We start from the raw sequence: 23,442 nt of genomic DNA on the forward strand, positions 1-23,442 counted from the left end.
TAGAGTTGATACTACAGAAATTCAGCACAGGGGCTGGGATGATGGCTCAGTGGTTAAGAACACTTACTGATCTTGCAGAAGACCTGAGTTCCATTCCCAGCACTCATATTAGACTACTCATGGCTGCCTGTACCTGCAGCTCTGGTGCCCTTTCTGGTCTCTGCAGACCCCCCCACATAAGTTGCATACATGTCCCGATTCCCTACACACACACACACACACACACACACACACACACACACACACACACACACACAGAGAGAGAGAGAGAGAGAGAGAGAGAGAGAGAGAGAGAGAGAGAATATCAGGTGTGATGGTGCATGCCTTTAATCCAGCACTGACAAAGGATGAAGAAGGGCTCTCACAGAAAAGATAATGAGCCAAGGCATGAGAGGAAACGAGCTGGCCAGAGAGGCTGATACCATATCTGCACTGTGGGACAAGTGTGAGGAGAAGAGTAGGAAAGCAGGAAGGAGAGCTGGGGGAGACCTTACTTACTGCTGTTTACCTAGACCCTGTAATTACTTTTAGTTGTGTTAAGTCAGCTAGGTGGAGTGACTCTGGGAGTGTGAATAAATGGGTTTTTGAGTATGTTCTGATCTCTCTACTTATGAAAAAAAGATCAATTCTGTGTTAACAAAGAATACATAAAAATGGGAAAAAAACAAAACAAAAAGACTTCAAAAAATCAGTTGTTCTTTCTTCAAAGTAGTAGTAACCATAAGAATGAGAAAGAGAGTCTAAAACTGGAGAACTATCACATGAGGTCATTCAGTAACAAAGACTCATTTAGCATCTGTGTGGAGACAAGCACTTGGCTAGGAGCTGGGGCCTGGTGCCAGAACCTGATGTTTCCATAACTGTGTACAAAACAAAGAACAAAGATGTTAGCACACTGGGGTGTCTTGTACAAAAAGGTTTAAAGATTGTTTTGAGGGGTTGGGGATTTAGCTCAGTGGTAGAGCGCTTGCCTAGCAAGCGCAAGGCCCTGGGTTCGGTCCCCAGCTCCGAAAAAAAAAAAAAAAAAAAAGAAAGAAAGAAAGATTGTTTTGATTCCTTTATCATTCCCATGCAGTATCATTCCATTATTTTTAGAGATACTGTATGTCTGTAGTTTAGCATAATTTTTGCTACCAAAAAATGTTTGCTAAAGCTGGCACACTTTTAATCTCAGCACAGAAAGCAGTGAGTTCTAGGCCAGCCAAAGCTAGCTGCATGGTGGAACTCATCTCAAATAAAAGGAAAAGATTGGCTTTGCTACTCTTGTTGCCACAGAGCCCTCTGTCCCTGCAGCAATACTCTTTCCTTTCTTCCACAAAATAACAGCAGCTGAAAACAATGGGAAGCCCTTGGTAAATCTGTTAGCCTGCACCTAGACAAAGTGTTAACTAGTGACTTCTATTCCATTTCCTACCTGAAGACCATGTTTAAAGTTCTGTAAGCTACAAGATCTTTTACAGTAAACGTCTATGTCTTAGAGATTAACCATTTTCTTTTTTGAGTCTTTTGTCTTAAAGTCTAAACCATTTGTTCCTCATTCCCTCAGAGTACATTGCACTTTATTCATACTCAAGTGTGGAGCCTGGAGACTTGACTTTCACTGAAGGAGAAGAACTACTGGTGACCCAGAAAGATGGAGAGTGGTGGACAGGAAGTATTGGAGAGAGAACTGGGATCTTCCCATCCAACTATGTCAGACCAAAGGATCAAGAGGTGATGCTCTCTGCATTAAAGCAGCATTCCGTTGTTACCAGTCTAACAATTGCTAATTCAGAAACCTGTGGTTTAGGTGATGCTGCCCTCATTAAAAGGAAACTGTTCAGTCACCCTGATCTCATAGGTTTATTTAGGGTCCCAGTCAGAAGACAGGGGCACAGGATTTCATAGACTGGATAGAGCAGAAGCCATAGATAGGACTGAATATGAATCTTAGCATGGGCAATAAATCCTGTCCGCTGTTTTCCTTGAAGTGACAAGCATACATTTTCGAGAGAATGTTTACTAAACCCAAGTCTAAGTATTTGTCTGTCAGTTCTTTAAAGTAAAAGTATTCGATAAAGGCATTTAATCATGGAAATACTTTTCCTTTAGACAACTAACTGCCTATGGTATATAATAGAAATGTTACAGGGACACTTCTGTTTAGTCACGTGAGATTACAAGAAAAAGTACATTCAGTTGAAGGTGGTGGTACAGGCAGAAAGATTAAGAGTTCAGGGTCTTCCTAATCTATAGTAAGTTCAAGGCTAGCCTGGGCTTCCTGAGACCCTGTCTCACTGAAGAACAGGTGTATAATCAAGATTAAGAGTTGGGATTGGAAGGATGGCTCTGTGGTTAAGAGCACTTGCTACTTTTACAGAGGATCCAGGTTTGGTTCACAGCAACCATATCGTGATTCACAATCACCTCTAACTGCAGTCCCAGGGCCTCTTCTGACCCCCGTTGACACCAGTCATGCACTTGATGGCACATACATGCAGGCAAAACCCTCATGTAAAGTAAAGGGGCTGGAGAGATGGCTCAGTGGTTGAGAGCACTGACTGCTCTTCCAGAGGTCCTGAGTTCAAATCCCAGCAACCACATGGTGGCTCACAACCATCTGTAATGGGATCTGATGCCCTCTTCTCGTATGTCTGAAGACAGCTACAGTGTACTCATATACATAAAATAAATAATTCTTTTAAATAAATAAATATAAAAAAAATAAAGCTTTTTAAAAAATGTTAAGAGTTCCTGTCCATGGACATTCTCAAGTGAAGCTGGCTTTGTTTACGGTGAGTGCCAAATTATAATATGTTTTTATGCTGCTAAGTCATTGGCACTTTACCTACCATAGTGACTGTCTACACAGTGAAAATGCATTGTTTTCTTCCCACAGACTCCTGAGTTCTCCGAGAACTGCAGGGACCTGTGAACCTATGGTTTAGTAGAACCAGCAATTGGACTTAAGCCTACCTCTGCCACTTAGAGGCTAGATGACCTTGAACAGTTGCTTTGCTTGTCAGTGCCTCAGTTTCATTCTCTGTAAAATGGGGACAGCTTTAATTATGTAATGAGGTTATTATAAAACCAAATAGTGGAGTGTCCATAACCATTTAGAACACATCTGTTCCATTTACTCACAAATGTTAGTTTTGACTTTAGACCTTCACTGTAGCTGTATTTACTAATAAAAAGGAAAAATCTTAATTCCTCCTTTTAATTTAAATTCTTAAAAATAATAAATATAGCCAGTTCAATTTATTCTTTGCTATTCTGCAGTATTGGGGATTGAACACAGGGCCTCACAACTAGCAGGCAAACACTCAATCATTGAGCTACGTTCTAGCTATAGTTTATACTTTAAAGTCAAAGTCATAGTTGTTACCATGATATGAATTTCCTATTAAATCGAAATCAGTCTTAGGGAACATATAATAATAAATAGATAAGCATTGCCTATACAGCAGTGTCTACAGATGAGACAAGATCCCTTATACTCGTAGAAAACAAGAGCAAAATTCATATATGCCTTTATATATCCCAAACATACGTGTTTTTATATACTTAGCATCAATGCTAACCCCATTCATAAATTGGGTAGCCTGTGAGCTAGCCAATTAGTCATCTGAGAGGAGGGAGCCTCAACTGAGAACATGCCCCAGTCAGATCAGCCTGTGGCAAGTCTGTTGGCCAGTTTCTTGATTAATGATTATTGGGAGGGCAGCCCATGGAGGGAGGTGTCACCCCTAGGACAGGTGGTCCTAGTATAGGAAAGCAGGTTGAGAAAGCCAGGAGAAACAAGCCAGGAAGCAGTACCCTCATGGCCTCATGGACTCTTCACATGCCTGCCTGCTTGAATTTCTGCCCCAACTTCCCTCAGTGATGGTCTCTTATCTAGAAGCCCAAGAAGATACTAACCCTTTCCTCCCCAAGTTTCTTTTGGTCACAGTGTTGTATCACAGCACAGAAACCAAACTAAGATAACCTGGATGGCCATGATTCACTCCAGCCAAGCTTCAAAGCATGAGCTCTTTCTGTTATGTAAGTGCATGCCAACTTCAGCTGTTTGCATATAAAATTAGCAGACCAGATCTCTTTGCCACCTCTGGATTCTTCAGTTATTTGATTAATACAGAGTTCATTGTCATTTTGGTCTTCATTTAAAGAAACAAGAATCCCAAGCATTAGAAATCTTTAATTCCTAATAAACCTGGACTGACATTCTGGTTTGCTGAAAATGACTAAAGAACAGCCTGTCTTTTCCTTGTAGAATGTTGGGAATGCTAGCAAATCTGGAGCATCAAACAAAAAGCCCGGTATGTATGACAGTAACCTTGGGGTCTGACGAGCATTTGCTCTGTTGTAGTCTTGGATTTACAGTTCTGTTTTCTTCTTTTCAGAGATCGCTCAAGTAACTTCAGCATATGCTGCTTCAGGGGCTGAGCAGCTCAGCCTTGCACCAGGACAGTTAATATTAATCCTCAAGAAAAACTCAAGTGGGTGGTGGCAAGGAGAGCTACAGGTACTGTTCTTTTCCAGGTAAAAAAATCAGGCTCATTAAAAAGGTGAAGAGTCAGGAAAAAAAAAAGCCACCCCCAGTGGGAATCATATTGGAAGTGATCAGTCAGAACTTAAATAGATTGTGTTTCCTTCAGTCTTCTGCTTTTAACATAGTTTTATTGACCTATCAGCATTTTCCAGTTTATCACTTACTAGGCCACAGGTCATTTTCTTAAAGAAACAGAGGATAATGCCGTCTCTGTCATCTCTGCCTGGGATACCCAGCTTGCCGTACCCTCTAAAGGGAAACAGGCAGGCCGTGTGCTAAGAAGGTACTCCCCAGGGGACTGCCACCGCCCCACCCCTAGGCCTCAGCTCAAAGGAGACAGTACAGATGTAAATCTTCTTCCTGCAGGTGTTAACATAGTTCCCATGTGTAGAGAAAAGGCTTTCTTTTCTCATATCTAATGTTTCCTTCCTCACTGAAATAGACGTTAGGGTTTAAAGATGAAGAGAAAAGTGATAGCTGTGTTTTATGTTTGCATGTGGTGGGAATGCATGTAGTTCTGGCACTGTAGTCTTAGAAATCCTAAAGCACAGGTATACAGATTGGCTATGTTCTTGACTGAGCCCCTGTTTCCACCTTCTGATTCACTTTGAACTAACACCATAACCCTCCAAAAATGCTTTTATGACTTCCTGACGACCGACAGGCTCCAAAGTGTGCTTTCGTTGAACCATACTCTTAAGAGTAATCTTGAGCTTGCAAGGAGCTCCCAAAATGGAGCTCCTGGTTCCCTCTCCAGCAGCATTACCACTCCTCTCCCTAGCAAGGATATATGACAGCACAGTTATTGCCACCCAGAGGACTGTGGGAGCCCTGGTGTCTGGAGTTGTTAATGGGGGCCTTTCCCACATTGATATGGTTGATTGTTCATATGGTGAAGTCACTCTAGCCCTGTCACCAGAGTGAGCTGATACCGCATGACACAGAGCACCAACCATGAGTCACAGTGGTAGATTTAGCGTTGCCTAAGCCTTGCAGGTAGACTAAGACACTTGCCAATAATGCCGTACAAGGATTTAGGCTCCACCCATGGAGCCAAGGGCAAAGGCCAGCAGATGTTGTCAGTGGGAAGCTAGGTGTTTAAGTTGTAACTTGGCGGTTATTTTTCATTGTTTCTTTTGTTGTCGTTCTAGGCCAGAGGGAAGAAGCGACAGAAGGGATGGTTTCCTGCCAGCCACGTGAAGCTGCTGGGTCCAAGTGCTGAGAGAACCACGCCTGCTTTTCACGCCGGTAAGGAAGTATTTTGTATTTTGTCTTAGGAGACTGTGTTAAAGCACAAGATGTCTTAGAGTAGCTGGCCCTTTGGAAGGCCTGGAAAACTTGCCTTTCCTTCCCTCTGCTTTAGAGCAGCGTACCACTGGGAGCGTCTTCCCGCAGAGTTCTTCAAATGTGGAATTGCTGCTTGGTATTGAAGTGAAGGGCTTCACTCGGATTTTTATCTAGAGTTGCCGAGGCTTGGGGGTTGTTTTGTTTTGTGAGACAGACTGGGGAAGAATATCAGGGAGAGAGAGTGTAAAGAAAGTTTAGCCTAATTTTAGAATTTAACAATAATTTAAGTTTCAGGCCGGGGTTGATCCTTGTGAGAATACTTAATTTATTCTTTTGCTGTTCTTTTGATAGTTTGTCAAGTGATCGCTATGTATGACTACATAGCGAATAACGAAGATGAGCTCAACTTCTCCAAAGGACAGCTTATTAACGTTATGAACAAGGATGACCCTGACTGGTGGCAAGGAGAAATCAATGGGGTGACTGGTCTCTTTCCTTCAAACTATGTTAAGATGACAACAGACTCAGATCCAAGTCAACAGTGTGAGTAACATCAAATTACTTATCTCTCATCTGATATGAAACCTTTAATATTACTTGCATTTCTATTCTGAGTCAGATCTTAAACTCATTACTCACAGTAGATGCAAGTAATATTTCAATTAAGAAAAACCAAAAGATAAGAGTTTACAAGCTCAAACGTTGTACTGCTTTATCATGAATGTTTTCTGCTAGCTTCAGACATTAGTGTTAGTTTTTATCTTTATAAAAACGTGTGATTTCTTGTGTGGGTGGGTTCTTTGGTGTGATGGCGTCTACACTGCAGCTTCCCTTCACCACCAGCACTGCTTTATACTACCCAGCACTCTGTCAGCTCATAGAAGGTAGCTGGTCCTGTAATTTCCCTGTACTGCAGAGTATTTTTGTGTATACAGGCCCTTGACTTTGGAATCTCATTTATCTTCTGTGTGTTTACATAGCATCCAGGTTGGGAATTAAATAACCCATCTAAATGTTTGTAAAACTCCTACTAGGTGATTCCTTAGATACTATCTCATGCCACAAAACATTTGTGAGTCAAGATCACTTTCACAGTGGCACCTGATACACACAAGAGAGGGAGGAAAGGGGAGAGAAAAAGGAAGGAAACCATTACTCTAGAGAAATCTACCTCAAGTTTAAAAGACTCCTAGAAAAGTAACCTAACTAGAGGGACAGCCTTTTTAAACAATATATTGGTCTTATGTAGCCCAGGGTGGCCTCACACTGGTTGTAGGCCTAAGAATACCTTGAATTCCTGATCCTCCTGGTTCCAGTTTCTGGTTCTGAATACGTAGATTATAACCTGCACTACCATGCTCAAGTAAAATTATATATACATGTCTGTCTCCCTCTTCCTCCTCCTCTTCTTCCTTTTCCTCCTCCTCCCCCTCTCCTTCCCCCTTCTCTTCTTCCTCCTCTCCCTTGTCCCCCGCTTCTCTTCCCTCCAGTAGTAGCAGTATTGGTGTGGTACTAGAGGAGGATTGAAACTAGGGCCTCATGCATGGTAGGCAGCTACTCCACAGCTAAGCTGCATCCCCAGCTTCTTCTTTTTAAGAGAAGCAGAACCTGAGGGGGTTTTTTGGTATACAAATTATACAGAAAGTATAAATTAGTTAGCCAAAAACACATAGCAAGTTAACCTTTGGGAGGCCAGACATGACCTAGAGTCCCACCATTCAGGGGATCATAAACTGGAGCCTCATTTAATCTAGAACTAGCCATTGTAGTTAGTGGCTGCTGTGTTAATACAACTGTATAGTTTCATGCCTTCACTGAAATAATATGAGGAAATTATAGTATTTGCACAAACAAGAAGAGGGAAGTCCTTCGTTTATTATTGTTCTATACAATTTTAAAGAAATGAAGCTCTCATTTGCTTCAGTCAAGACATCTATTCATTTCATAAATATTCTTTAAGTGGCCACCACATACTTACAGGTATTAGAATCCAAATATTGAGAGGCATGCCCTGCTCTAAAGTAGCTTTGGACTTCATTTGTAAATAGTGAATATTTATTTATACAAATGGAAAGCTCCCTAAATCTTTGTGGGAGAGAAGTCATGCTTTTGCAGAAGGCTTCTCAGAGTGCATTTCAATGGGACCAAGAGGAGAAGTTACAGTGTGCTAGGAAGGTAAATGGGGGGCGAATGGAGGCATTCATTACCTCCGTGATCAGTTAGCAGTTAGAGATGAGGAAGTAGGACGGCCGAGGGGCTGGGCCGGACTCAGTAGTTTCAAGGCGCTCTTTGTAACACCATTATTCTCTGTGGCTCATGCCTTGGTTGGGCCTAAGGTATATTGGGTTTAGTGGTTTGAATATATCTAAAACTAATAGTACTTTCCTAAATGAATGACAAAGGTACGTCACCCAACCTGGAATAAAAGAGCACTCAGGACACTTTCCAAAGGGATCTCTGAGAAGTTTGTTTTCCATAAAACAACTGTTTAAATCACCTAGGAGACAGCACAGTACCTGTTATACTTACCCAAAATAACTACTCTGAGCCACTAGAGAGCCATAATTCTTTTCAGCAGTGACCAGAGTTCATTGTATCAGAAGCTGTGAAATTGAATAAACATAAGTTCACATAAGCCTACATCTTCCATAGGGTATGCTCTAGAAAATGCTTATGCTTAGAGCCTGGAATTCATTTGCAAACGTATTTGGCTCCTCAGATATTTAGAAGTGAATCACTTACTAATAATAGTCTTTGTTTGAGGCACTAGCTGGTTAAACACAGATTACCATTTGTGTTTCTCCAGCCCTTGTAAACACTGTTTTCACTTTAATATACAGTTGGGACTTTTAAGGTTGAGAATTTTAGTGGTTCAAATGTATTCAGTTGATGTTGCATGTGACTATTAGTCACGTATTTGCTCACCCACCTAATTTGCCTTCTGTTCATTTTATTCCTCATTTTTCTTTTTTTAGGACCCAATGTTGTCTTCCAGTTGAGAAAGCACCCCAGAGACCCACTATCCACTGACTCTAGCGTGGAGGGGCAGGCAGCCCTGATCAAATAGCTCACACAATCCGTTTACCTCGTTGAATGTTAGAGCCACTTGTGATTATTTCTATGTGTTTCTAATTGACAGTTAAAATTTATTTGTAACAATTTCAAGGATAGTGGGTCTTTGTGTGGCTTTCCCTGCTGTTCTCTCTGGCATCGTTAGCATTTTTCTTCTTTTTTTAAGTTGGCACTTGTAGGTCATGAGCATGCATATTCAGTTTGCCCTTACATGGTGGGAGTGCAAACACACAAAGACCCACTATTTGCACAAGCTGTTCTCTCTGGTTTGGAATGGTCTGCCATGCTTCTCCAAAGCTCTTGTGAATTGTATACTCACCGCAGAATTCAGGAGATGTTCGCTTATGTTCTGCTATTATATCTGATCTAATCCTAATCACAAGGGTCCATAATTGGCTCCGCCTGTGATTTGCCCTCAAATAAACCCCGTCTGTTCTTTCTAATATGCCACTATGAGTACAGTAGTTAGGTCTGTTTGAAGCCAAAAACTGGAAATAGCCTTTTCTCTATTTTCTCTGTAATCCGAGCAGGAGCAATAACGTTGGGGGACCTTGCCTTGTCTCACAGAAGACGAAAGCTCTGACCAGTGAGTGCAGAGCAGCAAATGTTCAGTCTGCCTCAGCTACCCAAGAATTCAGGAGCGCAGGCCTAGGGAGGTTTCTTGGTGGTCTTAGGTGCTCTAGGCTGCAGAGCTCCTAAGCCACTCTAGGCTCCAGCACACAGTGCTTTATTGATGACGTAACATAATCAAGAATGGAAAGAGGCCATCACTGACTGTGAGGTGAGAAACTATCCCTATCTTGGAGCACTTATATTGACAATATATTCTAAAGTAGAATTTACGTTATCTCTGTAGTCAGGTGACTACTTACCCTAGTATACAAGGTAACACTTGTTGGCATTCATAAAGCATTTAGTAAAATCCATAAAGAAGCCTTAAAGAGTTTATAGCAAGCCTGAAGCAGACTTGTAGGCTTTAACCAAGGACCCCGTAGTACAGGGAGAGCACGTGAGAGCTGGCATTCACTCCTCTGTGCCCATGGGGCTTCTTTGAGATTAGAATATTGATGTTACTTTCCTGGTTAATGTTCATCTCCCACATTGGCTACTTTGGCATAGAATTTTACTCCTTCCTTTGAGTGGAAAGCACCCTAAGCATAATAGACATTGTTATAAACTAATGTATGTGATAGCACTTAAGCCAATCTGAGTTTTAATACAGTATTAAACATATTTGAATATCAATGAGCAGTTTATGCAATTTAAAACGTTTACAAATTGCCGTGCAATCTACTGTCTGTGAAATGTCAGATAAGTGTATATACAGTCAGAGTCTTATTCCTCAGAGTTCTCTGAGAAAGCAAAACATGCTTTATACTTCTCACTTTAATTAAAGGCATATTTTGTGCAATATTTATGTTAATGTGCCTATATATGATGAATGCATTGTTACAATCATACATTGCCTAAATCATGACTTGAGAAAGAAAAAAAACAACAGTTTAGTTACAGTTTTACAAAACCCAAGTATCTGTACTGGAAACGTTGACATTGAGGTATTAGGAGATGTGTGTGCTCCCTGGGGTGTGGATTTCTGTTAAGAGGGCTTAGACCACCTCCATTTTAGCATTCGCCATCATGACGGTATTTTATATAACATTCACGGAAAAGCAATAATTTCAATTTACAGATGGGTAAGAGAATTGCCTGCAGTCACTAAGTGGCAGTGCAGAGACGGATTCCAAACTGACTTCCCCACAGTATACCTGATCTTTCTTTGTGTCTCGTCAGCATTCTGCCTTTACATCCTTAAATTCCATGTGTGGCAGCTGCCTCCTGTATATGGCCAGCCCCACTCATTAATTACATTGTTTCATAACCTGCATCTTTCTTATCATTTTTATTTGGGGCTTCTCTACTATTCTGATAAATTATTCCCAAAGTATTTTTATAGGTCAGCTTTACTTCTCCATCATGAAAAGTAGATTACTAGCCAAATGTGGTGGTGCACGCCTTTAATCCCAGTACTGGGGAGGCAGAGGTAGACAGATCTCTGTGAGTTCAAGGCCAGCCTGGTCTACAATGTGAGTTCAGGATAGCCAGGGCTCTGTTACACAGAGAAACCCTGTGTCAAAACAACAACAATAACGAAAGTAGATTATTGGAGCTGACGCTCAGGTTGAGCAGCATCTACAGTCAATCTGGAACTGTGTTCAACAGGTACCTGTGGGTTAACTCTCCCTGGCCCAACAGTCAGTGAGTCAGTACAGCAGGTAAACTCAGTGCTAACCGAGGGCTGCTCTGTATGCTTTGTATGCTCTGTATGTATGGTATGTATGTCACATACCTGAGAGAAAGCTCTAAGAAAGGAAATCGGGTGACATGTAATCATTTAAATTGTTCTTATAAGTGCAGTACTTCATCCAGCCATGTATTTGCTCTCTTCCTGACTTAAAAGAAGGTCAGCTTTCTGTTGCTAAGAGGGCGTGTACTGGAGACATGATTTAAACATCAGAACACAGTGGAGGGACTTGACTTGTAGGAAACACCAGCTTAAGAGCACACCGTGCGGCAGGCATTTCTACAGCTGTGCTTGAACTTGATGGGGCTTCTCGCAGCGAAGAAAAGGCTACAGCCAAAGCTGTTATTTTAGAAAACTAAAAACTAAAAATTAACCTTACTATGTGGTTTCTCTGATTCTTTGAGTCCTTTTGAAATAATGTAATATTTAAACAGTAACTGTTTTACAATACAATTGACGCTGAGTTCAAAGGGGGATTAGTGCCGGCGAAGGCAGAGAGACAAAGGCCAAGTGCAGTCCAGGGCTTTACTTGCCAAGTTTCCCTAGGTGAAGTTCCCCGAGGTATGAGTTCTTGTAAATAAGTAACAGAGTCCTGAGAAGCCTGTGCCTGGGTGGCATTATTAGATGCTGCTGCTGTGATGCTACTGTAATGTAATAAACTCAAATTGTTGCAAAGTGATGTATTTGCCTTAAATTTTATTTTGTGTGTCTTGAAAACTATAGTATTCCAGGTCTTGAGACTGTGCAGACGCTGGGCACGCTTGGCATGAGATAATCTGGTTTATTTTTACACAGCTGTAATATGACTATGCAAGTGTGTTTATTAAAGGAACACAAACTCCACTGCTTGTACTGTGTGTTTCTTTTGAAGCATCCTTTTAAAACTTACTTTAATTATTTAGATAGTAAGTGTGATTAGTGTCTGTGGGACTTTGCTTTTCTCTCAATGTAACCTCAGGGTATGGACCAGTAGTCAAGATTTATATAATTTGAGATAATTAAACATCTCAAAAGCAAAAGAGATTTTTATTTTGCTGTTGTTATGCTGTTGCATAAAGAAGATAACTCTAACCAAAGATAATAGGAATATTTCATTTGCAGCTTTTTTCCACAATTTTTTTAAAATACTGAAAGAAACAGAAGACATTTCAATACAAAGTAGGAGGCTACTAGAAGAGCCTGCAGTCGTCCTTCACATAGGGGACCTCAGATTGAGCCTTTACATTTGATAATCAGGTCAGTGGCTTTATAAGTTGGCAAAAATAAAAATACAGATCCAAATGCACAAACACCGTCTTTCCCAGATCCTTCTGCAGAGCAATCCAGCTAGTATGTGCTGAGGATATGTTTGCGTGAGGCCAAGCAGAATACTGCAGTAGTGTTTAGATACCTAAATGAGAGTGAGGACAGCCTAGCACGGCATTGCCATGGAATGGGGGCAGGAACACACAGTTTAAGTCCAAGCACTGTGGCAGATTTGTTTTCCTACACATCAGGGAGAGCAGAGGAGGAGTGCCTAGTTGCACCCTACACTGGTGAGGCAGAGAAGACTTGGGGCGGGAGCTGACAAACCCTAAGACAATCAGGGACTACTCTACACACACTAAAGTGCTGGGGTGGGCGGAGGCGGGTCAAGCATTCGGTGCTGTGAGGGAGGAACTGGGGAGCCGCAGGAAAGCAGGGGCTCAGACAGAAGTGGGCAGCAGTTCTAGCTTGGCTGTGCTGGAATGACCTGGAAGCTCTAAAATACTAATGAGTCCTAGCCAGCATGGTCTGAGGCTTAGCCTGCACACAGGGACTTTTCCCAAGCTTCCCAGATGCTTCTGGTCTGGTATCCATCCGAGGTCAAAGCTCTGAGGGAAAGTTGGTGTATACCTTAGGCACTGATGCGATGGGAGGGAAGGTAAAAGGGTCAGATTCCAAAATTTTATCTTGAATGGCAAAGTGGGATAATAGAGTACCTGTGCCATGTATGGAGCCAGAACTGGGGGAAGAAGGTGAGGTTGGTTGGTTTGGTTTGCTTTGCTTTGGTTCGGTTTGGATTTTACTACAAAGGACCCATGGGCTGTCCAGTACGATTGCCTAGCTAGTTAGAAAGATATAATCCAGGTGCACAGCATTAAATACACACCAACTGGAAATGGGCACCGCCGTGCACACTCATAGCTTTTGGGTAGTTGAGGCTCCTTAGGGAAAGGACCAGACCTGTGAGATCCTCAGCGAGGGTTGAGAAGCAGGAGGACCCAGGATCTGTGAGAGTAGAGAGTGCTGGGGAACTATTTAGCGGATAAGGAGATCCTGCCTGTGTCACAGACAGACTCCTTAGGTACTCTTCTAAGATCCATGAACAAAATAACTCACTTCATTTTTACAGATGGGAAAATTAAAATGGGCTAAAGCCCCATAAGGGACGTGTTTGCTTAGTGAGCTGGCTTCTGAGCTCATGCTAAGAACCTCATAGACTTGTGCTAATGCTACCGCCATCTTTATAATCATGAGGTCTGGCAGGACACATCGCTCATACCAGTAAAAAGAAACATACAGAGAAGAGGCCAGGATGAATAGATCATCAAGAGCCTGTGGTGCTAGCATTTAGAAGGGAGAAGGCCCATAATCACTGTCTGACTGAGTGACAGTGATTCAACTCCTTTCAAATGTACAACTCAGTGATTTACTGTATCTACAGTCAGGCAGCCATTGCTATAATCAATTATAGAATCTTTTCATTACTTCAAACTTAAAACTATCACTCTCTTATCTCCTTGTTACCACATACAAACAGAGAACATGCTAACCTACTTTATGTCTTGATGTTTGCCTGTTCTGGACATTCCTCTCGTTATATGATGTGGTGGGGGGGGTTGTTTGTGATTTGCTTATTTCTCATAACATGTATGTTGTAGGATATATCAAAGCATTATTCCACTTTATGGGCAGGTTAAAATTTTATTGTTTGACTATGCCATGTTTTGGGTTCCTTTGGAAAACACCAAAACGTGGTTTCCAGATCTCACAGTATGTTCTTCTGTAACAGCTCCCTGTGCCAAAGTGCACTGATCCAGCTAGCAGTGAGGCGTCCCTGTTGCTTCCGTCCACTCAGCATTTGCTGTTCTGGTGTGGTCTGGCCAAGCCAATGTGTGTGCTGGTGTCTTGTTTTAATATACATTTCCCTGAAGACAGCTGGTATACAGAATCCTTCCTAAGTAGCCCTGGCTGGCCTTGAATTCAGAGATTCACTTGTCTCTGCTTCCCGATTGCCAGGGTTAAAGGTGAGCATCACCCAGCAACGTTCATACACTCACTTGCCCCTCACATCCTCTTTGGTGAGATGTTAAGGTCTATGGCCGGTTCTTAAGAAGAAGATGTATTTATTTTTGTTAAGTTAGTTGTATATGTTGGGTAACAATCTCATGTCAGATGTAGGGGTTGTAACTATTTTCTCACAGTCTGTGGCTTGTGTCTTTCACAAGACAAAAATTTAAATTTTAGTGAGGTCCAGCTTGTGAATTTCCTGTGGGTTATGCCTTTGTGTCATCACGTAGCCTGAAGCCACATAGACTTTGTCCTCTTATGTTCTGACAGCTCTTACATTTTGTGGCTCATATTTGAGACATGAGTATGGTGCTTAATTTTAATGAGGAATCCGTCTAGCTAGAGCAGCAGTTCTCAACCTGTGGGTCAAGATCCCTTTGTGAGCTGAATCCCCTTCCACAGGGGATGCCTCACAGACGTCCTGCATATCAGACATTACATTAAGATTCCTAACAGTGGCAAAGTTACAGTTATGAAGTAGCAACAAAAATAACTTTATGGTTGGGGGTCACCACAGCATGAGGAACTGTATTGAAGAGTTGTAGCATTGGGAAGGGTGAGAAGCAATGGTCTCGAGTCTCACGTGTGCCGCAGTCACATGTCCCAGAGCCATCTACTGAGACTTTTGTTATTGCCTGTGCTCCTATATCAAACAGCAGTCGGATATTGTCTGAGTCAATTTCTATGTTTCCTTGGGTCGCATTGGCCAGTCCATCTGTCTGTCCTCTTGCTTAGACCTCGCTGTCTTTGTTCCTTCAGTCTAGGCTGGGTCTTTTTCCTTTTTTATACTGTGGTAGCTATTCTGGGTCTCCGCCTCTCCATGTAAACCTCATAATTAATTCTGAATCATTTTTCTTTGTCTTAAACAAGAACAAAAAATTATGAGATGTTCTTACGAGACTTTAATTTGCGCTGTTGTCAAAAGGCAGCAGTCACTCAGTGTCTCAAAGCAAATGAAGAAACAGAACAGTCCTGGGAGGCCTTGTCTGTCACTGAGAATGAGAGCCACATCACACATTTGGCACTAGGAAGCACTAGCTCACTGCACAACCATAGTAAGTTCTAGAGATAATAGCTAACATGTTGTGAATGTTTTCTGTGCAGCACACAGTGAACCAGGCATTTGGGGTGGACAGATTGGAGCTCCAGTCCGTCCTGACTCTGGAATTCATGTTCCTAGCCAACCTATCTTTTCCTTAACCACAACCTGCTTTTCCTGCAAACTAGAAAAGTAGAACTATCAGCAGCGAGGTGAGGTGAGGCGAGGTGAGGTGAGGTGAGGTGAGGTGAGGTGAGGTGAGGTGAGGTGAGGTGAGGTGAGGTGAGGTGAGGTGAGGGAAGCCAGCTTTGGGCAAATCCAGGTTGGCCAAGTTACATTCAGAGCCCTGGAAGAGCCTGCCGCCAGATCTGATCTGATTGTTGCCATCCATCAGCCACTGAAACCAGAGTCAGGAGGTGCTAAATCATAGCTGTGTCCTGAACTCACGGTGAAGCGTGCTCTCCAGTTATAGAATCATGGACACTGGAAATACGAACTGTATGAATATTTCATTGGGTAATTAATGAGAGGCGTGCAGGCAAGTCAGTGACACCAAGGACGAAGAGATTTATGAAGTCCTTCTGCCCTTGCACAGCGCTGTTTGAGTATTGAAGCAGAGTGCTGCAGTGAGTAACTAAGGCTCTAACCGTGTGATGGTAGAAGGTGTGTAAGGGAACAGTCATCTAAGACACACAAGGAGAGCAAAGGTCATGTTGGTTTTGTTTGCATTGCCTGGGGATGCTTGGCCTTCTGGATATTTATTCTGATTCTTCCTCCAGAAATCAGCTCAGGGCCAACCAAATCAGGTGTGTAGTTTACACCCGGCATTCAGGGACTGTGGCATAGGCCCCACTGCGTGTTGCCTTTCTTTCCGATGTAAGAAACCTGGTAGCGCTGAAGTCCTGCTCAGCCACACAGCCTCTATTTGAGAGGCTTCAGAGTAACCTTAGTCAAAGAAGGTCACATGGTGTTAAGTCAGAAATTCTGGATTAGGAGCAGGGAAGGAACTGGCTCCTCTTGTTCCATCCCTAGCATACAGTCTGAATTCTGAAGAGCAAGTCAGTTAAGTCTGTGTGAAACAGGTGACGTAGGAAACACAGGGGTCCTAGCCTGAAGTTGCTGAAGCGCTCAGGAGGCAGACACAGGGATTCCACCAGAGCCATCTGGCTGACTAGACTACTGCAGGCCCCAGGTTCAGCAAAGACCCCACCTCAGTAAATCGAGTGGAGAGTAGTCAAAGAGGACATCAGCCTCTGGCCTCCACATGTTCTCACATATGCACACACACACACACACACACACACACACACACACACACACACACACACACACACAGTGTACACATACATGTGAGCATGCATTCACATACCACACATATGCACACAAAGAGAAAGAGTTCTCTGTTCTCTTTATGATCTATGCACACAAAGAACTCATGATCTTTCACAGCAGATTAGAAAATAAAAATAACTCCAATAAAAGTATCAACAGGGTTGCTTTGGGGACATTCTAGAATACTACTTTATGTGGTAGCTTTCTAATGTTCTAAAGTATTTCGATACCGTTGTATCTGGTAGACATCAGAAAGATACTGGAGCCCAAGTGGATGGAGCACAGGGCACATGGATGTAATCCCAGCATTTGGGAGGTAAGGCAGAAGGGTCAGAGTTCAAGGTCAGCCTGAACAGTACAACTGACCTATGTCTAAGAAAGAAGAAGAAGAAACTTTTTTTTTCTTTTTTCTTTTTTTCAGAGCTGGGGACCGAACCCAGGGCCTTCCACTTGCTAGGCAAGCGCTCTACCACTGAGCTAAATCCCCAACCCCGAGGAAGAAACTTTTAAATGTTTTAAAGGGTTTGGGGTGTATAGCTCAGCAGCAGAGCAGTAGCCCAGCACACATGGAGGTGCAGGTTTGATCCCCGGCAACACCAGTAAATCAATAAAACTTTGTTAAAGAATTATTTAACTTTTTAGACATAGATATTACCCCATCACTTTATGATAAAAACATACTACTTGATATGCTGTTTGTCCTTAATAAACTATTTACCAAGTAGATTAAAAATGCATTGTTTTATATAATAGCCATTCTCTAGAGCCCTTATAAGACTCGGTTATGTATTACAGCAGCCTGCAGAGAGGCGCAGGTTAGCCTTCTGCATTTACTGTGGGAGGCTGTCTCTTCACAGGGTTTCCACACTGTGCAGCCAACAGCCAGTATGCAATCAGGGTGTCCAGCAGGGCAGAGCACAGAAAACCACACTGTTCCATGGCCCTGCTCTCCTTGGCACGGGCAAGGCCTCTCTGGTACTTAGGACCTAATCTGAGCAAACAACCAGCACACACCACCCTTTGTCTTCCAACTTTGGGACCTTCCCAGGTCTTTGTCTCCCTCCTAAGCATCTCTCTTTCGATTCTTGTTTGCCCAGGGATTTAGAACAATGGCTCACAGCCATCGAAGAGGGACAGTTTTCATTAACTATGATCCATACTTTGTTTCCACAGTGAGGGGCTTGCAGTTCAGCTCCCTCCAACTATCTGTCCAGGAACTTTGATCTGACAGTTCTCCTCTGTCCGTTCTTCCTGTCCATCAGTACTTACAAGGAAATTTTCATCACTCTTTTGTGAGCAGTATTGAAAGCCAGGGTCCATCTGATCATATTTTATCAATCCTTGAAGAAAACCTATGAGGGCACCAGGCACTTTGGATGTAGCAGGTTATAGAACATACAAAAATTCAGCCCTCTGCCAGGGGAGGGTGGAAAATGAACCAATGAGATTAGCCAAGTGTGCTGCACCTCAGGAAAATAAAGCAGCGAGGGAAGTGCTGGGTGGGGCATTGACGGAGGCTCCAAATTAGTAATATGGGAAGCAAAGACTCGAAGGGTATGGAGGCTATCTGGGGAAAGGACCATTCTAAGAGAGGGGGGCAGCTTACCCTGGACCTGCCATGTGTGTCTGTGGTGCTCAGAGGACAGAGTGGGGGCCAGTGTCCTGGAACAGAGGAAACAACAAGGAGACAGAGCGGTAGCTGAGATGCTTTGGGGCTGTTCTGTAACTCTGGCTTTTGTATGCAGCAAGAAAACCCCGTAAAGGGTTTTAATCAAAGGACAGACATGATCTGACGTGTTTTAACAGGATTGCTCTGCTCCATTGAAGTGAGGAAAGGGAACCAGAAGGAAGCACGGGGGTCCCCTGGGAGCCTCCTCAGTGGTCCAAGCAGAGAATGGATGGTAGTGGCTTGGATCCCGATGGTACGATGGTGTGGTGCAAACGAGTCAGATTATGGGCGTGTTCTGATTAGATAGCCAGTGAGTGGATTAGATATGGAGAGTAAGATCCTAAGATCTTAGCATGAGCTGGGGGAAATGGTGCTGGCACTGAGAGAGAAGGTCATGGAGTCAGTTAGGTAGTGACAGGAAGCAGGTGGCTTTCAGTGTTCCGTCTATGAGGGAGGCCCTGCATAGGCAAGGGATCATACGTTCACACACACAGCATAGATGTGGGAGGGGGCCAACACATCCTGAAGCGGATCACAGTCCAGTCTGCAGAGGAGAGACCCGAGGCCTGAAACACCATGAGGAGTCTGGATGGCTGTGGGGGAATAAGGAGGAGAGACCTGGGGGCTGGGCAAGGATTTAGGACAATTTGAGAAGAGAGGCTGACCCAGAGGAAGGAGGGGAGAGGGTGTGGTTGGGGAGGGACTCTTGCCTGCAGGAAGGAGGGGAGAGGGTGTGGTTGGGGAGGGACTCTTGCCTGCAGGACGAAGGGGAGAGGGTGTGGTTGGGGAGGGACTCTTGCCTGCAGGAAGGAGGGGAGAGGGTGTGGTTGGGGAGGGACTCTTGCCTGCAGGAAGGAGGGGAGAGGGTGTGGTTGGGGAGGGACTCTTGCTTGCATAGATCCCCAGGTGGGTCTCCAGAAAGGGAATAATAGCACAGGAGTCAGTGGTGGGTCAGGTAAACTGAGTTCCTGTTACTAATGGAATAACCCACAGGAACATCAGGAAGCTACCTTTCTTTTTCCTTTTTTAAATGTTTTATTCACTTTACATCTTGATTCTTCTCTCCCTCTCCCCTCTCTCCTTCTCCTCTGAAAGAGTGGAGGACCCCCTGTTTCCTGGATACCCCCCAACCCTGGTAATCAAGTCTTTGCAGGGCTAGGCACTTCTCCCGCTGAAGCCAGACAAGACAGCTGAGTTAGGGGACAGATTCCACAGACAGGAGCAGCTTTAGGGATAGCCTCGCTCCAGTTGTTCATGGGATCCACATGAAGACCAAGCTGCACATGTGCTACATATGTGCTGGAAAGCCTAGGTCCAGCCTGGCCATGCTCTTTGGTTGGTGGTTCAGTCGCTGAGGTCCAGATTAGTTGACTCTGTTGGTCTTCCTGTGGAGTTCCTATCTCCTTGGGGGCCCACAATCCTTCCCACAACTCTTCCTTTAAAGTCCCCAAGCTCCATCCACTGTTTGGCTATGGGTGTCTTTATCAGTCTGAGTCAGCTGCTGGGTGGGGCCTGTCAGAGGACGGCAGTGCTAGACTCCTGTCTGCAAGCATGTCAGTATCCTTAGTAGCCTCAGGGATTGATGCTTGCCCGTGGATGGTTATTGCTTGGCCATCCCCTCAGTCTCTGCTCCACCGCTCCACCCCTCCAACCTCCACCCCTCCTCCCTCGCCCCTGCCATTCTTTCATTTCTTGTAGGCAGAATAAATTTTGGGTCAAAAGTTTTATGGATAGATTAGTTTCCTATTGCTCCACTGGGGTTCCTGCCTGGCCTCCTCAAGTTCCATATCCCCACTGCTATGAGTCTCTCTCTCTCTCTCTCTCTCTCTCTCTCTCTCTCTCTCTCTCTCTCTCTCTCTCAAGATTTATTTATTTACTATGTATATAATATTCTGCCTACATGTATTCCTGCACAGCAGAAAAGAGTACCAGATCCTATTATACGTGGTTTGAGCCACCATGTGGCTTCTAGGAATTGAACTCAGGACTTTGGAAGAGCAGCCGGTGCTCTTCACCTCTGAGCCTTCTCTCCAGTCCAGGAAGCTGCCTTTCTTTAAGCAAGAAACATTTGGGGCCAGTAGGGTGGCTCTGCTGGTAAAGGCAGAGCATAATCCTGACATGAGTCCAAAGTAAGGAAAAAACCAAACCCACAAAGTTGTCCTCTGTCCTCCACACATGCACCATGGCACGTGTGTCCATGCACAAACATCATGCATATACATAAACACAACTACAGTAAAAACATCTGAAGAGCTGGTGTAGTGGTTTGTATGTGTTTGGCCCAGGAAGTAGTACTATTAGGAGGTGTGGCCTTGCTGGAGGAAGTTGTCACAGTAGGCGTGGGCTTTAAGACTTTCATCCTAGCTGCCTGGAAGCCAGTCTTCTCCCAGCAGCCTTCAGATGAAGATGTAGAGCTCTCAGCTCCTCCTGCACCATGCCTGCCTAGACACTGCCTGCTCCTGTCTTGATGATGACGGACTGAAACTCTGAACCTCTAAGTCAGCCCCAATTAAATGCTGTCCTTATAAGAGTTGCCTTGGTCATGGTGTCTGCTCACAGCGGTACAACCAAGACAGCTATAGCCAAGACAGCTAGTGAGATGGCTCAGTGATGAAGCACTTGCCACACAAGCTAGACAAGCTGAATCTGATCCCCGGAGCCCACAAAAAGGTGGAAGGAGAGAACAGCCTCCCCAGAGCTGTCCTCTGTCCACAGACCCGCCATGGTACACACATGCTACACAGAATGATAACAAGTAAAAGGTTCTCACTCATTTTAACTGTGTAGGTGTGGAGGAATGTGTGCATGTGGATGTAGGTGCCTGTGGAGACCAGAGGAGAGCATTAGGTTCCCTGAGGTCACAGGCAGCTGTGAACAACTCAGGTCCTTTGCAAATGCCCTTGGTTCCTGAGCCATCTCCAGCCTCTTAACTAATTTTAAAAAGAAACAGTAGAAAGTAGTGTTAAACGTATACATTCCCTGCTGTGTTCAGTAAACATTTTCCTATAGATAGCAATATTTGTTGAAATGCATCTTTTCTTATATGTGTTCATTTGTCAAGCTTGCTCATATTGGTAATTTCCATTGAAGAGTGTCAGCTTCACTACTGATAATAGCTGTCCTTTTCTTTTTTCTTCCTTTTTTTCAGAGAGGCACATTTATTTTCAGAAATATTCCAACTGTTTATGTTACACTTTGAAGCTTTTCTGTTGGTTTCCGATAAGCTCAGTATCGTCGTCTCTCCCAGGTGATGGCCACAACATCTCATGCAGATCCTTTGGCATTTGTTTTATTTTATTTTATTGGTTTATTTCATTGACTCTAGTTTTTCAGGATATAGTTTTATAGTTTAACACTAGCCTAAAACTCACTATGTAGACCGGGTTGTCCCCCAGTTCATCTCAGCGTCCCTGCCCAAGTCTTCTGAATGCTGGATCACAGTCATGAGCTGCCACACCCTGTGTGTCCTGGTGAGGACCCTGTAGACATTAATGATGCCGCCCATGACAAAAACCTTGTCATCTCAACACTGCCTGCCAACTCTTGTTCTCCCTGCCTCAACCACTACAGTGTGTGCTGTCCATGTTGCTCTGTGTCCCCTGCAGTGTGTGTGTCCTTGTCTCTCTGTGTCCCATGCAGTGTGTGCTGTCCTTGTCCCTCTGTGTCCCCTGCAGTGTGTGCTGTCCTTGTCCCTCTGTGTCCCATGCAGTGTATGCTGTCCTTGTCACTATGTCCTGTGCAGTGTGTGCTTTCCTTGTCACTGTGTCCTGTGCAGTATGTGCTGTCCTTGTCCCTCTGTGTCCCCTGCAGTGTGTGTTGTCCTTGTCACTCTGTGTCCCATGCAGTGTGTGCTGTCCTTGTCCCTCTGTGTCCCATGCAGTGTATCCTTGTCTCTCTGTGTCCCATGCAGTGTGTGCTGTCCTTGTCCCTCTGTGTCCTGTGCAGTGTGTGCTGTCCTTGTCCCTCTGTGTCCCATGCAGTGTGTGCTGTCCTTGTCCCTCTGTGTCCCGTGCAGTGTGTGCTGTCCTTGTCCCTCTGTGTCCCGTGCAATGTGTGCTGGTTTTGACATAAGTTTATGTTTTCTGTTTTTCTTTCTAAGCTACGTTCTAAACACTCTGTTTACATCTCACATTTAATAATTCTTAAATGTGTTTAATTTGGTATTTTATTCATTAATGTGGTCCCCATGACAACATCTACTATTTGCATCTTCTCTTTTTCAAACATAGGTAATTTTTGTGTATGTGTGGGTTAATATGTGTATACATCTGGGTCCACATGCACCTCAGTGCGGAGCCAGAGGTCAAAGGTCTTCTACTGCTCTCCACCTCATTTTTTGAGATGTCTTCTTTCATTATGTATGGTGTCTGTGTAGATGTGTGTGTGCAGCTGTGTGTGTGTGTGTGTGTGTGTGTGTGTGTGTGTGTGTGTGTGTGTGTGTGTTGGTATGAACTAGCTCCTCTTTAGTGGACTTGGCTTCCTGGTGGTGAGAATGCTCCTCCTCACAGGTTAGATACTTTCTTTGGCTGAGCATCCCCTCAAGTTTTTACCAGACAGGGGCCATTTTTTTTGTGTTAAATACTCAGTTCTATAATTCTTAAAATACAAGTTTTGCTGATGCTCCATCCCAATGTTCCCACTCTTTCCCCAGCAGGACAAAGAGGTTTCTTAGTCACTCTTTCCAGTAGAAAGAATTATACCCTGTCACCTTCAGTCCCCTGCCAGACCCAGGCAGTAGCCAGCTACAGGGAGAGCACAGAAAGAGCAGCCTACAGGCTCTACCTCTGAACAACCCAGCTCGAAGCCAGGAAGGTGTCTCTGTGAAACTCTCCCGGTAGAAGTGCCCCTCCCCCCTTTCTCTTTCTCTCTCTGCACTGCTCTTTTAAGTAGCTTCCCTT

General features: G+C 43.9%; 1 protein-coding gene across 12 annotated transcripts in view; it reads left to right on the plus strand.

Annotated features, from left to right (window-relative positions):
* Nucleotides 1-23,442, plus strand: part of Itsn2 (intersectin 2) — a 110,733-nt gene that overhangs the window by 66,824 nt on the left and 20,467 nt on the right. For 9 of the 12 annotated variants that reach the window (XM_039113103.2, XM_039113108.2, XM_039113102.2 and 6 more), the window contains 5 exons: nt 1,547-1,713; nt 4,253-4,298; nt 4,383-4,504; nt 5,683-5,779; nt 6,170-6,361. In XM_039113103.2, coding sequence (XP_038969031.1) covers nt 1,547-1,713; nt 4,253-4,298; nt 4,383-4,504; nt 5,683-5,779; nt 6,170-6,361 — 624 coding nt within the window. Of the gene's footprint in view, nt 1-1,546; nt 1,714-4,252; nt 4,299-4,382; nt 4,505-5,682; nt 5,780-6,169; nt 6,362-8,793; nt 12,036-23,442 lie in introns of those variants that run through there. The other 3 variants (XM_063261879.1, XM_039113110.2, XM_063261878.1) reach the window with 1 other exon arrangement.

This window comes from Rattus norvegicus, chromosome 6 (genome assembly GCF_036323735.1).
Source record: "Rattus norvegicus strain BN/NHsdMcwi chromosome 6, GRCr8, whole genome shotgun sequence".
Taxonomy (NCBI): Eukaryota; Metazoa; Chordata; class Mammalia; order Rodentia; family Muridae; genus Rattus; species Rattus norvegicus.